At 47.4% G+C, this 25,696-nt stretch overlaps 1 protein-coding gene across 3 annotated transcripts in view; it reads right to left on the bottom strand.

Annotated features, from left to right (window-relative positions):
• The window catches only part of DRC8 (dynein regulatory complex subunit 8), a 144,512-nt gene that overhangs the window by 11,162 nt on the left and 107,654 nt on the right, over positions 1-25,696 (bottom strand). For 2 of the 3 annotated variants that reach the window (XM_082702363.1, XM_082702364.1), the window contains one exon: positions 23,708-24,078. The exons of the other annotated variant lie outside the window; for it this stretch is intronic. In XM_082702363.1, coding sequence (XP_082558489.1) covers positions 23,963-24,078 — 116 coding nt within the window. In that variant the 3' untranslated portion in view covers positions 23,708-23,962. Of the gene's footprint in view, positions 1-23,707; positions 24,079-25,696 lie in introns of those variants that run through there. 3 annotated transcript variants of the gene reach the window in all.

The raw sequence follows: 25,696 nt of genomic DNA, 5'->3' as shown, positions 1-25,696 counted from the left end.
CAGCTCTCCCCACTCAGCGGCACCCCCCGGGGCCCCACCTCCCTCCCAGCCCCCTCCCAGTACCTGGGGCCAGCCCTCCGTCCTCACGTCTTCTCCCTCACCCAGGCTCTGACTGACCATTTCCGAAGGGCTGCCAGACTCCCTGACTCGCCCACCGCCCCCCAACCCCCACACACCCCTCAGTTTGGCTCTTTTCTGGAAGTCTCCACTTGGATGTCCAATGGACATCTCTAACTCAACACATCCCCCACCAGCTCGGGCTGATCGTGGAGACAGGTGCTCCCCTGCGGCCTTGGTCATCACTGCCAATGGCATGTCCCTGACACCAGTCACACGGGGACGAAACCCCAGGGTGGGAGGGGCCGGGGTGCAGCCAAAAACCTATGAGGCAAATGAAAATATCGACAAAGCTGGGGTCTAGTTACCTAGGGGCCGGAACATCCACAGCAAGAGAATTGGGATTTACTGAAAGGTCGGAAAAGAAGTCAACGCTGCTTAAACGGGGACTGCTGAAAGGAAATACGGAGCCTTCGTGTCACAGAGTGCGAGGCAGATAGAGAACAAGGCAGGTATTCACGATACTTAGGAACTGGGTGTGCAGGCTCTGTTTAGTGGGAAAGCGTGACACATACGGTTGCATACAGTAGGCGCCCCACCCACACGCTTGCACAGAACTCCAGAGAACGGCCGAATGCGGAGCGGGTGTGGTGGGAACGGAGTGGTGGAGGGACAAGTTTAAAAAGAAGGATTCATGCTCATTCTGGGAGCCTTTAGGCCGTTTGAATTTTGTACCAAGTGCCCTTTAATTCATTTGAGAAGTGAATTAGATCATTTCTGATTTTGACATTCACGATCAACCCCCTTTCCTTAACTAAACGGCCCCCAGCCTCCCCAGAGTCTCTGGCACACCAGATCAGTTCCTCACTCATCATGGTCACTTTTATTCCGAAAAAGAAATCAGCTCTTCGATTTCGCGTGTGCTGTTTTCTGATGGAGGACCTTGGGGTTGAGAGAGCCCCTGGTGTTACATTTAAATGTGTGGTTGGCTATAATCATGAAACACAACAGGACGGAGACATTCTTTTACCTAAAAGTCATGGCTACGCTTTGGTCCAGAACTTTGCCGGTAATTTGAAGTACTCGCTGCAATCCGCTGTCAGCCTGGCCTTCATTTCTCTTCTTGCTCCCAGCAGATCCGGGGAGAGCAAGGGGCCTAGCGCGGTAGCAGGCTCCCACCTCCACGTCGCAGCGAGAGGCGTGCGCTGGGCTCTGCCTACACCTCACAGCCGCGGGTAACCGGAGCACGCCCAGTTCTCGGCCACCTCTGCCCAGCTGCTCATCAGGTGGCTGAGTCACGCCCGTCTCCAAGCTGGGGAGCTTGCCAGTCGACCCAGGCAGGCACGGTTTCCCCTTTGCACCGTATCTGCTAGAAATCAAAGTGCCGGACCCTGATGATCACGACCGCACAGCACCGAGCTTCTTCCTGCGGCGGGGGCTTCCTGAGTTCCTCAAGAGCCCTGGAAGCTCTCTCCCCGTTCTGCAGAGGCGGCACGGTGAACCTCGAGGGCACTCCGGAAACCTCGCAAGCACCCCTGGCTTCCCCAGCAGCCCAGCCCACAGTGTTCCCGGCTCCTTCTCTCCCAGATTTATTCAGGGCTTCCTGGAAGACACTGGTCTGCCTTTTCCGTCTGGAAAAATGCATCGTAGGTGGCTTAGTTCAGTCGAACTGCCTTCTCGTCTATGGCTCACGGCACAACTGGGATGTCTCTACCTCGAGGATAGCTCTGATGCCAATATCATGCAAAAATGGAACAAACATGGCCTTCCCAGAGTTTTCAAACATATTCAGATTTTTGTCATTTTCATGCCCTGTCCCTGTGGTTTTTGCTTGCATCCCCATCCCCCTGCCTGGGCTCCGTTCCTTCCCATCCGAGGCCGATTTAGTTCCGCTCTTGTCACTTGGCGACAGAAGGAAGCCAGATGCAGTAACAACACACCGGCCACAAATTGCCTGACACTGGATGTGTTTGGGAGCTTCTCAATATTGGAGGAAAGAAAAACAGTAATTTTCTTTACAGGGCTTCGGGGCTCTTACACTGATATTTCTGAATTTCAGATAAAATTATTACTGGCTTTATAAGTATTAGCCACAAGAAGGGAGATAAAAACAAAATATTTTGTAACCACACAGCCCATGATAAGGAGCAAAAGAGCCAGGATTTTATTATAGTTCCTCTGTGTAGTTAGTTGATAAAATATTTTCTATAAGACCAGCCTTTACGCTATGTTGACAACATTTATCTTGACATCGATGGTTTAAGACAAAGAGACTCTAAGTGGCTGGTGGGGGGTGGCTAGGGACGTGGGGGAACAGCTATCACCAGGTCCTGTCCTGAGAGCACACCCCTGCATCTCTGGGGGGAACATCAAGGAACTCTCCTTCCTCACAGCTCAAGAGTGGGCAATAGTTTGTTAAAAAATAATAATTTACATCGGCTGATTGATAGTATCTCCCTTTAGTACATTCTTAAGAAATGAAAAAACTGACCATCCCATCAATCAGGCAGGCTCTGCAGGCATCACTGGATTTCCTCTGGGACAAGTCCTCAGCCTGACATGAAGAACGGCAGAAACCGGCATCTGGTGAACCACGGAGCTGGGCACGGTGGTGTCCTACAGGGAAAGGCATCCAAGAAGGCATCTGGAGGCAGCCTAGGAAGGCTTTTTTAGAGAGAACCCCGGCCTGCAAACCAATGAGAGCCGCGATACGAGAGGCTGTTATAAAATTCAGATGGTCTCCTCAATGCTCCCTTTTGATTTTCATTTCAACAAAAAACAAAATCTAACCTCACACGATCGACTCCTTTAGCTCCGGACCAGATATTCTGAATGACGTAACGGTGTTCCAACGGTTGTCCGCACAGTGATGGGGAATGTCACCCTCAGTTCCCGTAACAACCCGATCTCCCTTTCACCACGCCCCCAGCACCTTGCCCTGAGTCTCTGTGTACGTCAGCTCTTTCCACTGTAAAATGAGACACTGACAGTAACTTACTGTAGAGTTTTTGTGAGGCTTACGCTGGATCATGTGGGGGATGAACTGGTGTGCTGTTTGGCACATTACGTAAGTGCTTCATGACTGTTAAGTGTTAATATCATCATCATCATTATTAATCTAATCTATTTCCAGATTTCAGCTCTGATTTCATATCATAGGTTCATAAGTGGCATATTAATTTTACACTGGAAATCACGTTTTCTGTAGCCAGCTCTAAATGAATGTCCTAGTTCTATTGCATTTTTCCCCATCAGCACGTTACTGTTCCAAGTGGTAACCACATTTTCAACTTTGATGTTTTCCATGGTGCGCAGTACAGTGCAGAGCCAACAATGGGCCTTAGACACGGCACTGAGGCAGATATAAGAAAACTGGAAGAGTAAGAGGACGATTATCTTGGTAGGCACTGACCGATATACGGAAGGGCTGAACCACGGTGTAGTCCGCTGGACACAGATGTAACACTGCATGTTAACTACACTGGAATTAAGATTCTTTTAAAAAGTGCCAACAATAGATTTTATACCCCCCTCCAACAAAAAGAAAAAGAATAAAACGAAAATGAAAGGCAACGAAGAAATACAAAGATATAGCTCACACAATGGACAAAATCGGTGATCCATCTCAACAGATGGGGTTAAGAACACTGAGAGTCATTCTAGAGAAAATCCTACTCACTTTCTCTGAAACCCTGCAGAAGATTACCTTGAAACCTCAAAAATTGGCATTTCAAATGTGTCTCATTTGACTGACTCAGTTGAAAGAGACTGCAATGAGCTTTTGTGGGGGAACAACTTCATAGGAAAAATAAAGTTGGAAGCACAACAGAATGAGCAAACATTATTTGTGGGTCGAGGTAAAACATATCCTGTTTTTCAAAATAAAAGCTTTTATTATAAGTCATTTTAGGGGCTCCTGGGTGGCTCAGTCTTTAAGCATCTGCCTTCGGCTCAGGTCATGATCCCAGGGTCTTGGGATTGAGCCCTGGGTCGGGCTCCCTGCTTAGCAGGAAGCCTGCTTCTCCCTCTCCCTCTGCTTGTTGCTCCCCTGCTTCTGCTCTCTCTCAAATAAGTAAATAAAATCTTTAAAAAAATAAAAATCATTCTCAAAAAAAGTATAAAGAGGGAACAGGGAGTTGTTTAATGGGTACAGATCTACAGTGTGGAAGGAGAAACTTCTGGAAATGGGTGGTAGGGACAGTTGCACAACAATGTGAATGGGCTTAATGCCACAGAACCATGTGCACAAAATGGTTAAAATGATAAATTCTGTTTTGTGTGTATTTCACTACAGTAAAAAAAATGAAAAGGTTTAAAGTCACATATCTACTTTTACACATTTCTCTAAACATAGAAACACACAAATATAGTAAAATTTTCAGTAACTTCTCTCCCTTAGGTACAGATACCTCTTTTAACCCCAATAATGGTAAAGGTGACCTCAAAGGAAATACTTAGAGTAATAGGGTCATACGCATTCTTTCAGATTCGCTGATGGCAACCAGAGGGTTTTCGAGAAGTCTCCCAGCTGTTGCGTTGTTTTCCCTTGGATGGACTCAGGTACGAAAGATGCTGTTTACACAGGGAATTTCAAAGTCAGAAGAAAAAAGCTGTCTTTTATGAAAGTGAACAGAAGAAAGACGAACATAGTAGGCACTGGAAACATTTCAAGAGGTAAGAAAGAGCCAAGATCCACAGATACCATGAAACGAAGATATTCATGTAGCCTTCATTAGTTATTGATTTTTGCAGCCCTGGAAGAATCCATGTGCCCTGTAAAGAGACTGTGCTTAGCTCCCTCTTTTCTGCAGATGGCTTGTGGAGGATTGAGGGGGTGGTGAGCCAGACTTTTCTCTTACAAACATGTCACCCTGCAGTCAGCAGGTAGGCAGAGGCTTGGGCGCTGACGTCCTGTGCAGGTCACCCTGGGTTCCCAGCACCAACTGCCCGTACACACTTGGTCATCTCCACTCAGTCCACACAAGCACCAATGAACATCCAGGACCCGGATGAAGAAGAAGGGGGGGGGGGGCTGTCTCTCCACTGCCTTTTTACTGTCTTCACTATTCTTTCCCATTCTCCCCTTTTGCCAAAAAGTAAATGGCAAAGTAAATTTTTAACAGCAAAGTGTGCATTATTTTGATCTTTGTTTTCCTAGGATATGTTTATTCACAGGTTAAGTACACCATGTCAATGGGCTCTTATAAGTTTGTGCATGTAGTTATAGGCTGCTGTTGTATTAAAAAGGAAAAGCGTCCTTTTCTCATCAATCTATAAGCTGGTCGATTACAGCGGACCTGGGGGAAGTTTCTGCCCAGTAAGAAGCTCCCCCCCCCAATTTTAGGGAGGACATGTCCACACTAAAAACTAGGAACCCCCAATTCTACAGCCTTGTAAGGAACAAAGATGGTGGCACTGGGTCTTACTGCCCTTCTGCGGCGTGAGCTGGTGAGCTGTGGGACTCAAACATGTTCTATAAACACGCCCAGCACAAGCAACAAGAGCACAGACAAGTGAGGCTCGATCCAGCTTGAAAACTTTTGTGCATCAAAATCAACAAAGTGGAAAAGACAACCTACAAAACAGGCGAAAATATTTGCAGATCTGATACCTGATAAGGGGTTACTATGCAGACTATATAAAGAACTACAAGTCAACAACAACAAAATCAAATAACCCAATTTAAAAATGGGCAAAGGACTTGAATAGACATTTCTACAAACGAGGATATACACATGGCCAACAAGCATATGAGAAAATGGCAGACGTCACTAATCATCAGAGAAATACAAATCAAAATACGTGGCAGGATGGCTACTATCAAAAAAACCCCAGAAAATAATAGGTCTTGGCAGAAACAGAAAAATTGGGGGTGCCTGGGTGGCTCCGTCACTTGAGTCCCACTCTTGATTTCGGCTCAGGTCATGATCTCAGGGTCGTGAGATGGAGCCCTGTGTCGGGCTCTGTGCTAAGCATGGAGTCTGCTTGAGAGTCTCTTTCCCTCTCCCTTTGCCCCTCCCCCTGCGCGTGCTCTAAGTAAATAAATAAAATGTTTTTTAAAAAACATAGAAAAATTGAAATGCCAACTCACTATTGATGGGATTATAAAATGGTGTAACCATTATGGAAAACAATATGGTGGTCCCTCAAAAAATTACGCATAGAACTACTACACGATCCAGTTGCCCCACTTCTCGGTATACCCCTGAAAGCACTGAAAGGATCTTGAGGAAACATTTGCACAGCCATGTTCGAAGCAGCGCTTTCCACAAGAGCCAAGAGGTGGCAGCAACCAAGTGTCCATCAACAGATGAATGGATAGACACAGTGTGGTCTGGGCGTAGAATGGAGTATTATTCAGCCGTATAAAGGGAAGAAATCTCATCACACGCTCCAAAATAGATGACCCCCAGGGACACTGTGTTAAGTGAAATACCCCAGTCATAAAAATACTGATTCCGTATGATTCCACATATCAGGAGGGTCCTAGAGTAGCCAAACCTATAGAAACAGATAGGAGAATGGTGGCTACCAGGGGTTGGGCAGTGGGTAAGGGGAGTTGTTGTTTCAAGGAAAGCCAAGGCTGGAATCCTGGGGGCAGGAACACTGAAGGGTGGGGATCGAGATAGGTGAGGGGTTCTGGAAAGTGCGCGTCTTTGAATCCAGCAAATGTGAGACGCTGCTGTGAACTCACACAGGCTAAGGCTGGAACTGACAACCGGGAGCCACACGGTGAGCTGGTCAGCGGCTGCAGAGGGAGCGGAGGGCAGAAGGCAGGCCAGGAGCCCCACACCGAGGGCGGGAGGGCTGGACAGAGGCCAGCGGTGATGGGCAGGAAGAGACCAGGCCTGGGGGACGTGAGTCCTAGCAGGTGTCCCTAAAAAGAGGGGTAGACCTGAGTGAGATCGGGTCTGGAGAGAAATCAACAGGTGGATAAAGAGAAAAGGAAGGAGAACAAAGGACGGAGGGAGACAGGTGGGGAGGTGGCCGGAGGGACCGGAGCAGGAGGCTCGGAGAGAAGGACGGTGACCATGCAGGCCAGCTCTGAGATGAGGGAGCACTCGGGGGCCGGGGGTGGGGAGGCTGTGGGGGTGATGGAATTGCTGCTGGCAGCGGGTGTCTGGACTCAGGGCCTCAGGGCCACTCTGGACCCTGCCCTGGAGCCAGCCCCCGCAAAGCTGCCCGGCCCGGCCAGGAACTAAGGCCTGTGAGCCAGGAGGGGGCAGTGTGGAGGCGGCAGCGGCATGTGTGGGCCTGGGGCTTGGAGGAGTGGTTTTGCCCTTGCCAAGGTGTTGCTGAGAGTGTGCAATTCTGTCCAATGCGAGCCAGGTCCTCGGATCAGACAAGACAGAGGCCCAGGGGCGGGGCAGGAACTTGGAGAAGAGATGCCAACATCTGGAGCAGCCTTTGATTTTGATTTTATTACAGGAGGTCAGTGATGGGGTGCAGTGTGCCTCTCTGGGTGCGGGGCATGACCCCCCCATGGCACTGAGCCGTCTGTTACCTGCACGCACACACATCATTTTTCCTGCCTATAAAACACCTTAGCTGACCTCTGCAAGGAGCCCTGTAGGCCTCACAGTTTCCATGTGTGTGTGTCTCCGTGTGTGTGTGTGTGTCTGTCTCTCTATCCCTGGAACCACTCCCTGATTCCCCTCCTCCAGGCACGGTCTTTAACCACTGCTGATGGGGCCCCAGGTCTACGTTTCGGGCCCGTGGTTTCTCCTTTTCTCAGTGTCAGTGCTGGTGTCCGCCCATTCATGCCCACGATTGCTATGTTGCTCCTAGGACCCGAGCCCTTGATGTTAGGGATGTACCCAGGCAATTCCATCGGGGGTTAAAAATGCAACCTTTCGGGACACCTGGGTGGCTAAGTCGGTTAAGCCGCTGCCTTCAGCTCAGGTCATGATCCTGGAGTCCTGGGATGGAGTCCCGAGTCAGGCTCTCTGCTCAGCGGGGAGCCTGCTTCTCCCACTCCCCTCTCTGCCTGCCTCTCTGCCTGCTTGTGATCTGTCTGTCAAATAAATAAATAAAATCTTTAAAAAAAAATGCAACTTTTCTTTGAAGTTAGGTTACAACTGTTTGGAAGTAATTCTATGTCCTAGGCCATACGAATTCCTGATTCCTACATTCAAGGAATTTTGCAACTGTCTGGTCCCTCCCGATTATTGCAGAAATTTACTAGGTTTTTCTCTGACTTACAACTCCACACTGCGTGGTATAAGCAATGTGTGTTGTCAGATGGCCAGAATGAAAATGGAAGACACAGAACCAAAAAGATGCACATCTGAGCTGTGGGTGGTTTTCTTATTATAAAATATACATTACTTTGAATATATCATTTAAATATGTTAAATATCAAAATATTCTAAAATATATGTGTTAGTTGGTTATTTCTATGTGTTGAGCTAGGGAAGAATCGCATTCAGGATTGTTATGAATTCTTGCTGTGCTATTAACATTGACATAAATAACTACTCTAAATCATCCTTTTCTTTATAGCCTTACGATGTTTGAAACCTGCTTGTCAATCCTCAACAGCTTTATTAAATCAAGCCAAGTCCAAACACCTCACTTCCACCCACAGGAAAAAAGATAGATTTGCTGTGACAAAAATAGCAGAGTTACCCCTACTGCAAACCTTGTCAATCACCCAAAAATGATCAGGTAAGCAGAACGGTACCCAGCGCTGCTTTGGCTAGGACACCCAACAAGTGGGGGCCCATACTTCCCAAAAGGGGCACAGGCAATTTCAAACCCCACCTGTCATGCACACAATTCTAAAAATAAAATGCAGACTTTTAAAAGACATCAAGAAACATTTCTTTTGAAAAATTAATGAACCGAGCAAACTGCCTTGCTGTTCGAACTTCATTTCAAAGAAGCCAAACAGTCCAGGAAGGAAGATTATCTTTTTTTAAAAAAAGTAGTTATTTATTTAAGACACACAGGGAGAGAGAGCATGAGCAAGAGTAGCATCAGAGAGAGGGTGAAGGGTCCCTGCTGAGCAGGGACACACCCCCCCCCACCATGAGGAGTTTGAACTCAGGACCTCATGATCATGACCTGAGCCAAAGGCAGATGTAACTGACTGAGCCACCCAGACGCCTCCAAGGAAAATTATCCTTAACAGGGAATTCCAGCACATAAACACAGAAGGAATAACAACATTTTGAAAAACCACCATTTTGCAACTCCTAATAAATAATGTTTCTAGGCAAGTATTAGGGAAAGGGTGATGGGGAACTTCATAGTCACTGGATCTGATGGCAGGTGCTTCCGAGCAAGGGATGGACAGACAATTCTGACAGCGTGTGCCTCCCTAGGGAAGGCCATAAAAATACCCCACCTCCAATGAACTCATAAAAAGCAAAAACTAAACCAAACTGACCTTGAACTTGATCAAGCCTCTAGATTTAACCATTGGTGGACAGGAAGTACAGGGAATAGAAAAACACATCAAACGCTATCACAAAAAAGCAATCAGACAAACCCAAAATGTTGAAAATCCTATAGAACCAGTGGCCAGGCTTTTCAACAAATAAACAGCAAGAACAGAAGGGGAGGGGACTGTTAGAGGTTGAAAGACACATCAGCCACATGCAGTGGTGGATTTGTTGGGGACCGACTGGAATAAACCGACAATAAAAAGACATTTATGAGACAACAGTGAACATTTGAGCAACGACCATGTTATCAGACAACATTAACGAATCATTGCTAATTTTTTTAGTTACAATAATGGCTTCATGGCTGTGTGGAAAAAAGGGGAAGGGGGTCCCTACCTGCTAGAGAGAGTACCAAAGCCTTTCCAGAAGGAAGGATGTGATGTCTGGAATTGGTTCGGAGATAATCCAGCAGGGGGGAGGGTAGACGTGGACTAGATAGGGCAAGACTGGCTGACAGCGAGTGATGGATACATGGGGGTCCTTTGATCCAATTCTTTTTGTGTTGACATTTCTTACTAGAAGGTCCTTTTTGAATCACCCAAACGGGTGATCAGTGTCTTGCGAAGGCAGTTCCAGAATAACATAAACTCGTTTGCTCTCCACCTGTTAGGCTTTCTGCTCACCCCCTCCATCAAAGCACCCCTCTAAATTCCAGTGCCCCCCAAAGACTCTTGAGCTGAATAGGAGGCCCCCTTATTGGCTGCAGGCTCCAGGTCTGAATTTGAGTCAGGAGACATGAGGTTGCTCATAAACCTTCCTGGAGATTCTCTGATCCCTGTGTGACCAGTGGGTTTGTGTCTGCGCACTTCTGTGTAGAGCCATGGTGGAAAGCAGGTGTCTAGACCAACCAAACCTCTTTCTCTGCTTACTGCCTATTAGCGCATTATCTGGAAAGGTCCAGTGTTGGCCCCGATTTCAGGTCACCAAGGATCGACAACACATCATTAAAAATTAAATATTGAATGACACCAGCCTAAAACATCTCATACTCTAAACCCAGGAAGCTCTTGGAAGCCAACCTGAAGAGGTTTCCACCAAGCAAGGACTGGTAACTGCCAGCATCAGTAAGAAGAACTGCAATGGAGGGAAACACACCAAACCCACGTGAGTTTACGACGGACACACATAATTTTACGACAATGCTAAAACGTGAACAAACAAAAATTGGTCACTGCTAGAGAATTCTAGGAAACTAAATCATTATTTTCAAAATTGTTAAATAAAAAAATTTTTTAAAACCCTCCTAACATTTATCCTTTTTCTTGTAAGACTGTACCACCGGGCAACCAAATAGTAGATGAGAAATAGTTTCCTTTAAACAAGAATTGCGACTAAGAAAGGGAGGAGGAAGGATAGACATAGACAGCATCTCGTGTATTAACAAACCTAGCGTTCATCAATAACGGCACTGATGCCCAGATAACATGGTGTGTCACTCACTTCTTTTTTTTTTCTTAAAGGTTTTATTTATTTACTTGACAGAGAGATCACAAGTAGGCAGAGAGGCAGGCAGAGAGAGAGAAGTAGGCTCCCTGCTGAGCAGAGAGCCTGATGCAGGGCTCCATCCCAAGACCCTGAGATCATGACCTGAGCCGAAGGCAGAGGCTTAACCCACTGAGCCACCCAGGTGCCCTGGTGTCACTCACTTCTTGATGAAAGGACACAACACCTATAAAGTAATCTTATATCCCCAAAAACTCAAACCAGAATTTGATCAAGCCTAGATGCAATGGCCAATTTATGGATTAGAGAGGACAGAGGAAGGCATTTCAACTGCATAGACCGTGGGGAGGCAGCCAGCCAAATTCAGCCTCGGGGAAACTCAACAGGACAAACATGGTTTCTTCAATAATTATTTGGGGGCGGTGCAGATAGGGGAGAAAGGTTGGAGACAAAAATTATGTTAGACCCAGCAATTGCACTTATTTACCCTAAAGATACAAACGTAGTGATCCAAAGGGGCATGTGCACCCGAATGTTTATAGCAGCAATGTCCACAATAGCCAAACTATGGAAAGAACTTAGATGTCCATCAACAGATGAATGGATAAAGAAGATATGGTATATATACACAATGGAATACTATGCAGCCATCAAAAGAAATGAAATCTTGCCATTTGCAACAACATGGATGGAACTAGAGCGTATCATGCTTAGCGAAATAAGTCAAGCAGAGAAAGACAACTATCATATGATCTCCCTGATATGAGGAAGTGGTGATGCAACATGGGGGCTTAAGTGGGTAGGAGAAGAATCAATGAAACAAGATGGGATTGGGAGGGAGACAAACCATAAGTGACTCTTAATCTTATAAAACAAACTGAGGGTTGCTGGGGGGAGGGGGGTTGAGAGAAGGGGGCTGGGGTTATGGACACTGGGAAGGGTATGTGCTTTGGTGAGTGCTGATTCACAGACCTGTACCCCTGGGGATAAAAATACATGTTTATAAAAAAATTTTTTTAAAAAATTATATGTTAAAGGAAACCTTACGTATCAGCCAAACACAATACAGTCAATCTTTGTTGACTTCTAATTCAAACTGTTATTTTTTTCGAAGCGTCTCATTACATTTATGGGAAAATTGATCATTTGAACACTGGCTGGGTATTTGATAACATTAAGCAATTTTTATTTTTTAGGGGTAATCAGAGTATTGTGGTTATGTTTTTTAAAGAATCTTTATCTTGTAAATGTGCATGCAGAGGGGGTACCCAGGTGGCTCAGTCAGTTAAGTGTCTGCCTTTGGCTCAGGTCAAGTCATGATCTCGGGGTCCTGGGATCGAGTCCCGCATCAGGCTCTCTGCTCGGTGGAGAGTCTGCCTTTCTGTCTCCCTCTGCGCCCCCCCTCCTCATGCTCTTGCTCATTTTCTCTTCTCTCTCTCTCTCAAATGAATTTAAAAAAAAATCTTGTAAAAAATGCATGCTGAAAATATTATGGGTGAGGTGAGATGATGTCTTGGATCCGGTGGAGAATAACAAGTGTGAGGACAATGTCTGAAGATGGAGTCAGGATTGGTCTTGACAGGTGACAGCTGTTCAGGAAGATGGAAGTGGGGGTTCGCTGTACGTTGCTCACTGAACTCTCAGTAATAGAGCAATTTTACAAAAAAAAAAACATGTATATTGCAACCTGGTGGGATAATTTATGGAGTTACTATTTTGTTATTATTCTTATTATTCTTACTGCTGTTAAAAGAGACCAAAAAAATTAAAAGTGATTCCTTCTCTTCTCCTCCCCACCCACCCCTTCCTGGGGGCAGGCTGTGCTTTGAGTCCCGGAGAACCGGGGCTTCCTTTGCAAATAGGGCAGGGGCAAAAGGCTTTGCTTTCAAAAGCCTTCACACAGACAAGCCAGCGGTTCAGCCGTCTGGAGAGAGCAGGTGGGGTCTCTGGGCTTGGGGAGGGGGAAGGGCAGAGGAGGGCAGATGTGCAGAGGGGAAGGAATGTCCCCTCCTCTATAGATCGGTTTCTTCTACACTTCACTGTGGTCTTAACACCCATCGTGTGGAGAGAGCCCCATGTTTAGAGAAGGTGCTCAATTTCCCCCTTGTTTCTTCAGAAGAGCCATTCGAGTTCCCCATACAGCAACCAGAGAAGATGATAGGACTTCTCAGGTGGTGCTAGGTGAGGAGAAACAATGGTCATGTTGTGGTAAATATCGTGGGTTTTAGAGGTAGTGTACAAATGCCCAGATTCTTATGTGGCACAGGTAAACTGAGGGCTTTTTGTGATATGACTGGACAGGAGGCACCTGAAAGTCAGACCTGATTTAGAAAAACAAAGCTACCAGAATGTGACAGGCATCTTCCATGCCTGAGGGTCAGGTTGCCCGTTAATTCCTTCCTGATATTGAAACACTACAAACCCCAAGTCTCTTTGCACTTATCTTTAGACACGCAATTTTTGTTAATGGCCACCACATTGGCTCATCAAGCTCTAGACCTTATAATTTCTAATGAAGCCCCCAAGAGTGCTAATTGGGCCTGATTAATCTTGACCTCTTTCATTCAGGGTTAAAGATCCTGAGTGTTTAAAAGAAACTGGGAAATTCGGGGGTTCGTGATAGTTCACTAAGGATGTGACAAGAGGGGATATGCTTGGATTTCTCAAGCAAGTAAAAAGTTTAGAGCTGTTGTGGAGTTGGACACAAAACACCTGCAGTATTTTTCAATCTAGGTGAGTCCAAATCATTTCAGGGAATCTGATGGCCCATTGAAAAGAAAGACCTGGGTGAGGGTCTACACAGACGGAAGCCTTCAGTGGTACGGGTGGGTGGAGACGCAGGGAGATCTGGGATCTTATCGACACTACGTTTCCTCTGTGTCTTTCTCCTCTTCCCCATCTTCAATTTTTGGATTGCCCCCAGGTGTAGACCCCAGAGCCCTCCTCTTCTCTATCCCGCCGCCCTCCTTAGGTGATCCCACCCAACCTCACAGCTTTAAGTCACCAAACACTGACTCTTCCAGCCATAGCTCAAACCTTGACGGATGGCACCTTGTCCCTCGGGCCAAATCCCTGCTGTCTTCCCTGACATTCTTCTCTTTCTCCGCTCACATCGAATCCATCAGCAAATCCTTTTGGTTCTACCTCCCAAATGGATCGATGTCAACACTTCTCACCTCATCTACCAGGGACGAGAGGCCAAATCCCATGCGACAGGCCGTGAACTGGTTTCACACCATTTGGTGGCTTCTCTTCACTGTCAGCAGATAGCCAAAGTTCTTTCCCAGACTATGCAGCCCTTCATGTTCTGGGATGTTCTGCCTCTCTCTCCATCCCTAACTCCTGCCTCCCTCTTCTTACCCAGTCTACCTCGGCCTCAGCGGCCTCCTTTCTGTTCCGCCAGGCCATCAAACCCTTGGCACTTGCTGTCCTCTCTGTATTGAATTCTCTTCCCCAATGTTCCTTCATTTTTTTCACTCACTGTGCAAGTGTCACCTCCTTGGAGAGGACATCCCATATCGCCCTGACTGGAAGGGTGCCCTAACACGCTCTTATCCTTGTCTTGTTCTCTGCAGTGTTTATCCCTATGTGACATATAGATTGATTGACTTCTTGTTGTCTCCTTGCCTAGAAGCCAAATTCCATAAGGGTAAGGACTTGATTTTGTTCACTAGAGCAGTTTGAGCACAGAGTATCACTGAAGAAATGTTTATGGAATGAATGAAGTTAAAATGACATGTCTGCCTTTTTTCATAAAATTCCTGAGGTCACTAGTTTAGGAAAACAGCCTTCCTGATTCCCAGAAATACTCCAAGGACCTGAACTCAACCTCATTACGTAATTCTCAAAGACTTACTATGAAAGAGCATATTTCTATTGGTCACTCAACAGATATTGACTGAGCACTTTGTAGTGACAGATACATATCAAGCCCTTTATGCTCAGAGGATCTCTACAAGGTAAATATGCTGACTGCTATATTATAGCTGGGCAACTGAGGTAGAGACCCATCCAATGACCTCTCCCAGGTCACCTATCCTGCACCTGGCACAGGTGGAAGCCCAGAAGCAGGTCCATTGTTTCCCCTAAGCCATGCTGGAAAGCTATTTTAGCATGATCTTCAAGCCATCTCATTCCAGAACATTCTCTCCCACTCAGTATTAGCAGCAAAACCTACAGGAGCCCAGAAACGTCTTGTGATTCATCCTGTCATCTCCTTCTATGAAGCCCTCTGGGAGTCCTACACATAGAGCTGGCTGATTTCTGCTCTAAAAATCCCAAAACCCTCGTTCCAATGCAGAACACTTACTGCCTGGCGTAACAGCTTGTCTTGAGGTCTAGTCCGTAAGATGGAAACCTCTCAAGGACAAGGACTGTGTCTCATTCATTGTGGCATCTCTGTCTAGATCTGTCTGGAGCATACTGGGAATTCAATAAACGTTGACTGAATGAGCAGATGAATTGTGTTAGGAACTACAATTATATCTCAAGAAGCTGGTAGTAGAGCAGAGGGCCACTTAGACCCTTGTAAGAAGCTGGTAGTAGAGCAGAGGGCCACTTAGACCCTCATTCTGGCTTCGGTGATCACTCTTCCTGTCTTACTGGCATGTTTATTTCCCCAGCTCCTATTTCTTTGCTTGAACAAGTGGGACATTATTGCCAACTGTTCTGTCTGACTGTGGGATGTTCTTCCTCATGACCTCCTCCAAGTGGTAACTGTTTAGAATGAAATGTAACTGTTTAGAATGAAATCCCAAAGAATTGGGATTTTTTTTTTAAGATTTTTATTTATTTATTTGAGATAGAAAGAGAGAGCATGAGCAGGGGAGGGGCAGAGAAAGAGGGAAAGAGGGACAAGCAGGCTCCCCACTGAGCAGAGAGCCTGATGCAGGACTCGATCCTAGGACCCCAAGATCATGACCTGAGCCACCCAGGGGCCCCTTGAATTGGGATTCTGCGTAATGATGTGCTTTGTGGGCTCCATCTCACAGCAGCCGGGGCGGAGGATGGGGGCGGTTCTTGTTTCTGTCTGGCTGGAAACTGTCTGCGAGGGCTCAAATTGGGTGCCTCCTGGAGCTAATCCAGCGGAATCGTTCTGTACACATTGTCATGGGCCTTTAGAAAGTTCAAGTCATCAATGGAATGCAGACATTGAGAAAATCAATAGATACTATTTTTGCCTATCAAATTGGCACTATTAAAAGCCCCCAAATCACTGAGGGTTTCACTAGAATAGCTTGAAAGTACATTCTTAACAATAGGCTTCTAAATACAGATATCCCCAGCTCTTTAAAGATGACTCAACCATTCCATTTCCAGGACTGTATTCTAAGCCAATAATTAAGATTTAACTACCTAGATGTTCATAACAATTTATCATAATAGAGAAAAATTAGGAATTATTTAGATGACCAGGAACAAGGAACTAGTTAAATAAATTACAACAGATCCCAACAATTAGATACTATTCTGTGATTAAATTTATATTTTGGGTAAAGATACATGAACGCAGAAAACTTGTTCAGGGTGTATTGAAGTACAGATCGCATCATAGGAACCTTGCCATAAATTTGTGTTGAGTTTAGTTCTCCTCCCCTGGGTGGGGGCGGGGGTAGCCAGTGGTTGAATGATCTCTGGGATGACGCCTGCCTTCCGTGGATGCCTGGAAGGAGGAAGTCCTCAGCTCCCACCCCCCAACCCCGCTCTCCCTCCTGGGACTCTAACCTGAGCCTGTGAGAGGTCACTCCCCTATGACGGGCTGTGCCGGTTAGGAGGTGGTTGCTAGGTCTTGCCCCTAGCTTCTTTGCCCCCAGAAAGCCCTCTTGGCTCTTGTCTGCCCTGAGCCTCCTTCCCCGGCTCCCGTGGGCTCTGTGAGCACCTCTGCCTCCCAGTGAATAAGCCCCTCTCGCTCCGGTTAAGCAGGCTTGTTTCCATCCTTACAGTCAAGAGCTACATAGTCTTGGTACTATGTAGTCTTGGGACACCTGGGTGGCTCAGTCAGTTAAGCCTCTGCCTTTGGCTCAGGTCATGATCCCAGGGTCCTGGAGTCGAGTTCCGCATCGGGCTCCTTGCTCTGCCGGAGACCTGCTTCTTCCTCTGCCCGCTGCTCTCCCTACTTGTGCGCGCTCTCTCTCCTCCCAAAAAATATATAAATAAATTTTTTTGAAAGAAAGAATACATAGTCGTCGGTTTTCTTTTCTTTTTGCTTCCTGGTATTTTCCAGTTTCTTTTTAATAGCTCTGCATCGCTTTAAAAATACTATACCGATTTTTAGAGGATTTTACATTTTACATTGCTTTCTCAAAAGACCCTTTCTGCTGGAGATTGTCAAAATTAGAATCAGATCTGACCAGCATGCATTGCATCGGTCACTGGGCCCAGGTGTTAGGAGGCACATGTCAGGAAGGCAGGCAGGTGTCCTAAGGGCAGCATGGGGTGGCTCGGGCCCCTACACACTCTCGCCCTTTACTAAATATATGGCTGCCCAGTGAAGCAGAGCATTCACAAATGTTATCTGGTTTTAACAAAACGAGCCTCCCTAAACGGACAGGAGGCTTAGAAAGTTTCCCACAACGTGGCCTGGAATGGAAAATAGCAGGAGTGTTGTTAGCAGAAGCAAGTTCCAAGAAAATGGCAGAGCTCTGTGTCAGCTAAGTGACAAGGTCTCATCTGATTTTGTGAAAAGTGACTAAAAAAAGACTGTATATCATCAAGAAGACCAGTCGGCAAATCAATTTACCATCATTCTCACTAACAACAAACTCTGCCCCCTTTGGACATCATGCCTTGGGCTCTGAGTAGAGCCACCACAGATGGCAAGATATTTAAAAATTAAGTGTCCAGGGGTGCCCGGGTGGCTCAGTCAGGTAAGCGTCTGCCTTCAGCTCACATCATGATTCCAGGGTCCTAGGATCCAGCCCTGCACTTGTTCCCCTCCTCAGGGGAAAGTTTGCTTCTCTCTCTCCTTCTGCCCCTCCCCATGGTCATGCTCTCTCTCAAATAAATCAAATTAAAAAAAAAAAAAGAATAAAAACTAATTATTCAGATCAGAAAAACCCTAATTTGGGGGGTTTTTAAATAAGATTTTATTTATTTGAGAGACAGAGAGAGATGCAGGCTTCCCGCTGAGTAGGAACCCGAAGCGGGGCTTGATCCCAGAACCCTGAGATTATGACCTGAGCCGAAGGCAGAGGCTTAACCGACTGAGCCACTCAGGTGCCCCATGAATTTTTTTGATCAAAATAAAACACTGCTTCCTCAAATGAAGGGGAGTTTTCTCCAGGGGGCAAGGTGAATAATTTATGCCACTTTAAAAGCACTATGGCTGCTAGCGAATTTTTAAAAAAAGAAGAAAGATCCAGCAATCCCACTTCTGGGTATTTATCCAAGATAATCGAAAGCAGGGTCTGAGAGAGAGAGATACACTCACGTTCATGGTGGTTTTACTCACCAGAGCCAGGAAGTGAAAGCAATTCCAATGTGGTGCCTAACCCCGCACAGCCTCCTTTAGACAGGACCCATACATTTACTAGTACTACTTTTTAAAGGAGTTTTTATTTATTTATAGAGAGAGAAAGTGTGAGCACACTAGTGGGGGGAGGGGCCGACGGAGAATCTTCAAACAGACTCCCTGCTGACCAGGGAGACAGATCTGGGGCTCCACATGGGGCCTGAGATCATGACCCTGAGATCATGACCTGCACCAAAACCAAGAGTCAGACACCAACCGACAGAGCCATGCCGGTGCCCCACGAGGTGAAAGCAGTTTGGATGCCCACCGGTAAATGAATGGAAGAGCAAAACATGGTATGCATGTACGACGGAGTCTCAGCCTGTCGTAAAGGCAGGAGATCCCGACACCTGCTCCAACATGCATGAACCTTGAGGACAGGATGCGGAGTGAAATCAGCCCGTCACAAAGAGACAAATACTGTGTGATTCAACTTACAAGCGGTATCTAACTCGTAGTCAGTCATCAAACACACAGAAACAAAGCAGAATGGTATTTGCTAGTGGCAGGGGGGAAAGGGATGTTGTTTAACGGGTATAAAATTTCTGATTTGCAAGACGAAAAGGTTCTGGAGATCTGTTTCACAAGAACGTACATACACTCAGCACCACTGAACTGTACACTTGACAATGATTAAGATGGTTCATTTTATACTGTTGGGTTTTTTTTTACTGCAGTTTTCAGAAAAAGAAAGACCAAGTGCTGCCTAAAACCCCCTAATTTCACAATCTAGTAGTTAGCTTAAGAGCTTATAATTAGCAGCACCAGGATAGCAAATCTCCTGTTATCTCTACCAGCAGTGACTGAGGTGGCTCTCTACCCTCGGCCCGTAGATTAAATACATGATTACCTACTTGCCCAGCCAGGCAGTGGACCACTTCCTCCTCTCCTCCCCTCTCTCCTCTTCCTCCTTCACTCATTCCGCCCTACCCAGGCTGGTTTCCTATAAATAAAATTTGTGCCATGCCTTATACCCTTTAAAGAATTTTCCTCTTCATTATCCATTTGATTTTCCTACCAGTCCTACAAGGTTGGTCTTCTTCCCACTTCATAAATTGGGACACAGAGACCCAATAGTATTAAATGTCTGCACCCACTGCCTTGTCAGTCTGTAGCACAGCCCAGCTCCAAACCCAACACTTGACTGCGCAATCTAATACTGCCCCGGAGATTCGGTCTGGGACCCTGATGGGACCCAGGAGCCCGGATTTTTTTTTTTTAAGATTTTATTTATTTATTTGAGAGAGAATGAGTGAGAGAGAGCATGAGAGAGGAGAAGGTCAGAGGGAGAAGCTGACTCGCCAAGGAGCTGGGAGCCCAATGCGGGACTCGATCCCGGAAGTCCAAGATCATGACCTGAGCCGAAGGCAGTTGTTCAACTAACTGAGCCACCTAGGCGCCCCCCCCCCCAGATTTCTAATACACACCTCTCCCAGGTGTTCTGATGCCGGAGATTGCTGACCCAACTTGCAGTCACACATGGCCGCCCCGTCCGGCATGAGGTTGGGGGGGGTCTGTGACCAGGGGGCTCTTGGCTTCTTTAAAGTGCCCAGAAGAGGCAACATAGTGACACTGACCCTTTACAGGGAAGTGGCTGTAGGAAAAAGTGCTCTCTCATCCAAAAACAACTAGAAAAGGTGAAGGAAGGAAAGTTGGAAGGAAGAGAGAAAGATCTCGATGCATCGCATGCCACAGAAAATAGCCCCGCCAGTGGAAGTCCCGAGCCAGCCAACTGTGTTGAACGTTCTCTTTGCCTCTTAGTATCTGGCACTTGGACACTTGGGAAGGCGGGAGAAGCTGAGGTGGGCTCTGTTTTCCAGATGGGGTGCACAGGAGGGGGCATCTAACCAGAGTGAGTCACGGGCAACACAGGGCAAAGCCCTGCAGAGCTGGGGGGTGGGGCAGGAGCTCCAGAAGCCAGGGTCACAAGGAAAAGCAGACCCTGCCCGAGAGACCAAGCACCCCTCTTGCCAGGAAAATGCTCTTGTGGTTGAAGTCAGAGGCTGGGGCTAAGTGGAGAGAGAGGTAAAATATGAACCGAAATGGTTTGAGTAGAAAGACAAATGTTCCCTTTGTGACTCCCACATTTATTCTGGAACTGGGGGATAAAACCAGATTTCTGTGGGACGTCTGTGTTGCTCCTTTTTGGGGGCCTTAAAAAAAAACCACACAAATTTCTGCTAAAGATAAATGAATCAGATTCCAAAGAGCTAACTCTTATGACTACCAGAATTTCCTTGAGATAGGCTATGCAGCTGGACATCAGTCAGAACTTTCAGGAGAATTCTAGAAGGGACTACCTGATCCTCCTTCTAAGGGAGCATCGGTCCTCAGAAAGATGATGAAGATGTCGGGGTTAACTCACCAAACTGTGCTTCTCGGGCGCCAGGGTCATGCAGGGCAACAGGCTTCTAGAAGAGAACCTGGAGCCACCTGTGTGTCTAAACAAGTCCACACCTGGGTCTCCGCCCTGGGCACCAGCACACGCGTCACCGCAGCATGCTGGGGCTGGTCCATGCTGCCCAACGAGGAGCCCTTGGAGGCGCCGCCTTCAAGGACCTGTCATGTCCCTGCCACCAACCTCAGTGGCTGCAGTGTGTCCCCGAGGGGTCGAGTGTTCTTAGGGGTCACCACGCCTCCTCCCCACGCTGCTCTGCCCTGACCTAAAGGCATGGGGCTCAGACCCCCGTCTGGGAAGTGACTCTCGCACACGTGGATAAGCCAACCCTGCACTTGGGTTTCATCTTGGGTCCCATCGCTATACCTCCCGTAAGTGATGATTCCTTGCCCGCATCCATGTTTGCTATTTGTAAATGGAATGACCCTAAGGACAGGGTGAAGTCAAACTTCCAGCAGCCTGGGATATTACCCGGGAATGGCAGGGGAGCCCGTCACTGCCTCCCTTCCGGCTATACTGGTCGCTGCAGTGGAGGTCCCCAGACCCCGTCCTTCAGTCTGATAGCTCTCCTCTCTGCCTCTGACCCTAGCACGCGGGCTCCAAAGGCCATCACTACCCCCACGTGCTGCTGGACCCAAGTGCCTTGACCTTCGGTTCCTTCCATCCCAGCTGACAAAACCCGAACCCTGAGCCGACACAGCAACCCGCCGTGTTTGCTCTTGAGCCTGGGTTATTGGACACAAACCTCCGGGAGTCCCTGAAAATCCTTACACGGTTTGCTCATCTCCTGCTCTAGAACCCACCACCTTCTTCCTCGTGCAAACATGAGAGAGGCCACTGGGAAGGAGCTGTCCAAGCTGGTTCGGCGCTCCAAGCCGTCCCAAGGCAACCCTTTCCTTGCTCTGCAATCCGGCCCCTCCTGCTTCCTCCAGGAAGAGCACAAACACCCGCGGGTGTCCACTCTCCTGCAAATAGCTCCTCTGCCTTGCCAGCTCTCTCCAGCCCGGTCCCGCAGCTTTCTGGCCCTCACTCACCAAACTGGCTCCTCAGAAGCCACCAGTGAGCTCGGTTGCCCCAGCTGGTGGACATCTTCCGTCTTCAACTCACCTGCCCTCTCTACGGCCCCTGTCTTCTCCTTGGGGTCCTCTCCTCCCTGTCCCTTGTGGGCTCCTTCTCCCCTGCCCGTCCTTAAATGCTGATGTCCCCCCCAGCCTGTTGACACTCTTCTTTTCCCCTTAATTACTACTTACATGTTGGAACCTCCACAATCCTTCTCTCTTGCCAGATCTTCCTCCTACTGCTCCAACTGATCGGCTGTCTCCCCTGGGTACCTCACTGGCTCCCTGATCCCAGGATGTCCACCACCAAACTCCCCATTTTGCCCACCGACCCTGACCTGCTTCTTGATTTCTTCGCTAAATAAATGGCTCTACCGTCCACCCCTGGCCACCTGCTGGACTCTTCCCAACCTACCCCCTTCCACCAACCAGCTCCCTTACCACCTGGTCTCCCTGCTTCTGGTCTCGACTCTTCGAGATCATTTTCCACATGATTTACAAAGGATCTTTCTCTGTGATCTTTAGAAAAAGTCCAGATTCTAACAAGAAAACCCAACTGTATGACCAACCCGATATCCTCAATGGTACAGCTCCTGTGTACCACCCCAGTTTCATCTCTCATCGTGTTCCCCACATCTACATTACCTTCCATTTCCAGAGTGCTCCCTGTTTCATGACACCCTCGGGGTGTCTGTACTTGCTGCTCCCCCGTGGAAACCCCCTGGGTCCCATCACCAGCTTAGTGAACTACTCACCTTGGTCAGTGTCGCCTGATCTGGGAGGTCCTTTCTGCTCAATAGACAGTTTTCTCGCCCAAAACCCACCCCCCAGGCCGAGTGAGCTGCCCCTCTTTTGCACTTCTACAGCACCCTGAATGTGCCCTAGCCTGAAATGGGGTTGCTGACTGACTTGCAGATCTCTCTCGCTGAACTGTGGCCTCAAGGAGTTAGAGCCCCCTCGCAGCGCCAGTTCCTAACACAGGACCTGATAATACTCAGGAAGTGTTTCATGAACCAAGGAACAAACAGTGACAAATTACGTCTCCAGTAGCAGCCCCCGTCCTGCACGCCTAGAAGGAAGCATCATAAGCAACATCAAATGCTGGGGAGGAAGCACCTTCAAACAGGGATCGCCGTGCGTGCACGACAGAATACACAGGTTATGGGAGATTATTCACTTTCCTTCACCTTGTTTCCCCTCTGCCTTTGAGTCCCTGGGTCTTTCTCCGTTGGGATTCCCTGTGCTCAGACTTCATTCTGCTTTTCCCACTGCTGTTGCTCATGCGTACCACACAATTTCTCAATATTCTTATTCAGTATTCAAAACAATATTCTCACGGCAATTATTCTGAACAGCTAAGAATTCTTTTTTTGTTGTTTATTTTTCAATTTAAATTCAATGAGAATAGCTAAGAATTTGAAAGACCGGAAGACTACGGTCACTCCCTTACGTTGTCAATTTCCATTCAGTCTTCTTGTCTCTATAGAGTCCATGACCTCAACTCCGTTACCTGCTCTGCAAATGGAACACACTGAATCAGCACACTTACATTGTCACACTAAGTTACTAACATTTCAGATGAGATTTGTAAACGACACTCGTAAGGGGTTAACGATTAATATTCCTTTCAACAACCCCCTCCCATCCCGATGCAGAAGGTTCGTTGTTTGTTGCTTGTTTTCAGCACGCTGATACTGGCCCTCACTTTGTGCTCACTCTGCCCCCTCCCAAGATCCTTCTATGCCCAACCTGGGGTCATTCTGGTCGTTCTTCATTTTGTCAGCATAATGGATTTGAAGGTCACTGGGGTTTTATTGTAGACAATCCACAACAATCCACAGATAATGTTAAGATGTTTTTAAGAATAAGCTTTAAAATAATTAGCCATTGGTCATTCCATAAAGCTAAACACACCAAATAAATTTGTGTTCATCTTTACAATCTAAAGTATTGCAAAGTAGTTGTCACTGGGCATTAATTATACGATGTGAAATTAACGAGGACAGGCCATCTCTACAGCCGTCCGTTCGGTGAGTCTCCAGGGTGCCTAGCTCTCGTCCACCACCATCATGGCTATGTAGTCCTTGTAATGAATGGAATTCGATTCTGGGTCAACGGCAGCAGACAGCATTTCTTCCATTTCTTCCTGAGAAAAAGGCTCACCTGGGAAGGACAAGAAGAGAGTTTCCATCACTGACAATCTTCTGATCATTTTCTTTCTCCTTCTCTCAGCCAACTTCATTGCCCTGGAGCTGCCCAGGTCCCCGCTGGGCTGCTGGCTCCCCTCCCCGGGGCCCTGGGGTCAGCGTGTCAACCCAGTCCGGAGATCCCAAGAGTGGGCTGCTGTGCCCCTGGCAGGTTTGGGACTTGTTTACCTTGTGGATGTTGTAGCTCAAACAAGCTATGAAATCGATCAGTTGAGCCAACCCAGCAGAACATTAAGACATTCTGAACAAGGCTGGTTCTTTGAATTAAGGCTATTGGGATTGCCTAAGGATTCACCCGAAGTCCCAGTTTTCTAGGGCGTCTTATCATTATGTTCGCAAGGGTGTGAGGATGGGACCGTCCGGTCTCAATGCAAAATTGCTGAAGGGCGGTGGCTCGAACAGCAACCACCGTATCTCCGAATATCCCCTAACCAGGTCTGGCCGCTTCATGACGCCAGCTGAGCCCAGGGACAGATGCCATTTTCCCGCCCTGTCTAGAGGGCCCTCTTTGTCACAGCTTTGGCCTAGTGTTGCTGTCAAACGGAACCAGAAGCGGCCCAGAAAATCTGTAGCTTTCGCCAGATTCAGAGAGCAGCGGAGGATCATCGCGGACATCGGTTTCACCAAGATGAGAAGCAAACTCCAGAAGAATGTTGGAAATGCCATCAAGCACATAAAAAAGAATTTTGTCCTGATATGAAGTAAAAATACAGAAACATCCAAATCGCTGCTTTCCCCCCAAAGAGTCTTCTCTGAGCAGGTGAGTTACCAAGGTCTGTGGATCGCTCACCTTCTGAGCTTGCCACCTGCCCCATGAACAATCCTTTCTAGGCTGGAAGTCAGCTCGTACCACAGCAGTTATTCACATGGGATCGTGACGTGATGACAACGATGACAGATGATCAAACAAGGGGAGTGTGTCGAGTCCTTGAAACCGTCCTTACATCCTAAGAAAAGAATGCCTACAGAACCTACGGAGACAATTCTGAATCTCTCTTATACCCGGCTAAATCCACTGCCAGTGAATTCTGAGGGGCACCATGGAAGTCCTTAAAAGTATGTTAGTAACAAGCATTTCTTGAGAATGGCTGTGTTCCAGATACTGACCTGTGCGTGCTTCAGATACGTTCACTAAGTTAACAGCCCAGCCACCTCATTAGAAGAAAGAACTGCTACCCCACTTACAGAAGAGGACACCAGCGGCACCTGGGAGGCTCAGCCTGTTAAGCATCCGACTCCTGATTTCAGCTCAGGTCAAGATCTCGGGGTCGTAAGATCGAGTCCCACAGAAGACCCGCATCGGTCTCCCTGCTCAGTGGAGAGTCTGCTTCTCCCTCTCCCCCTGCTGCCCCGCCCCCGCTGCTGCTCTCTCTCTCAAATAAATAAATAAATCTTAAAAAGAAAAAGAAGGAGCAGAGGACACCAGCACACAGATGCGAGGCTGCTTCCTCCGCTGCCAGAGAGAGGCAGAGCTGGGATCTGGATGCCGCCGACCAGCTCAAGGTCCATGAACTCAGGGGCCACACTCGACTGCTCAGAACAAGGCCTTGCTCACAGTAAAATCCAGAAGGCAG

Source organism: Mustela nivalis (assembly GCF_964662115.1).
Source record: "Mustela nivalis genome assembly, chromosome: 16".
Lineage (NCBI taxonomy): Eukaryota > Metazoa > Chordata > Mammalia > Carnivora > Mustelidae > Mustela > Mustela nivalis.
The sequence above is the reverse complement of the archived record's forward strand: the minus strand, read 5'-3'. Positions and strand labels throughout refer to the sequence as shown.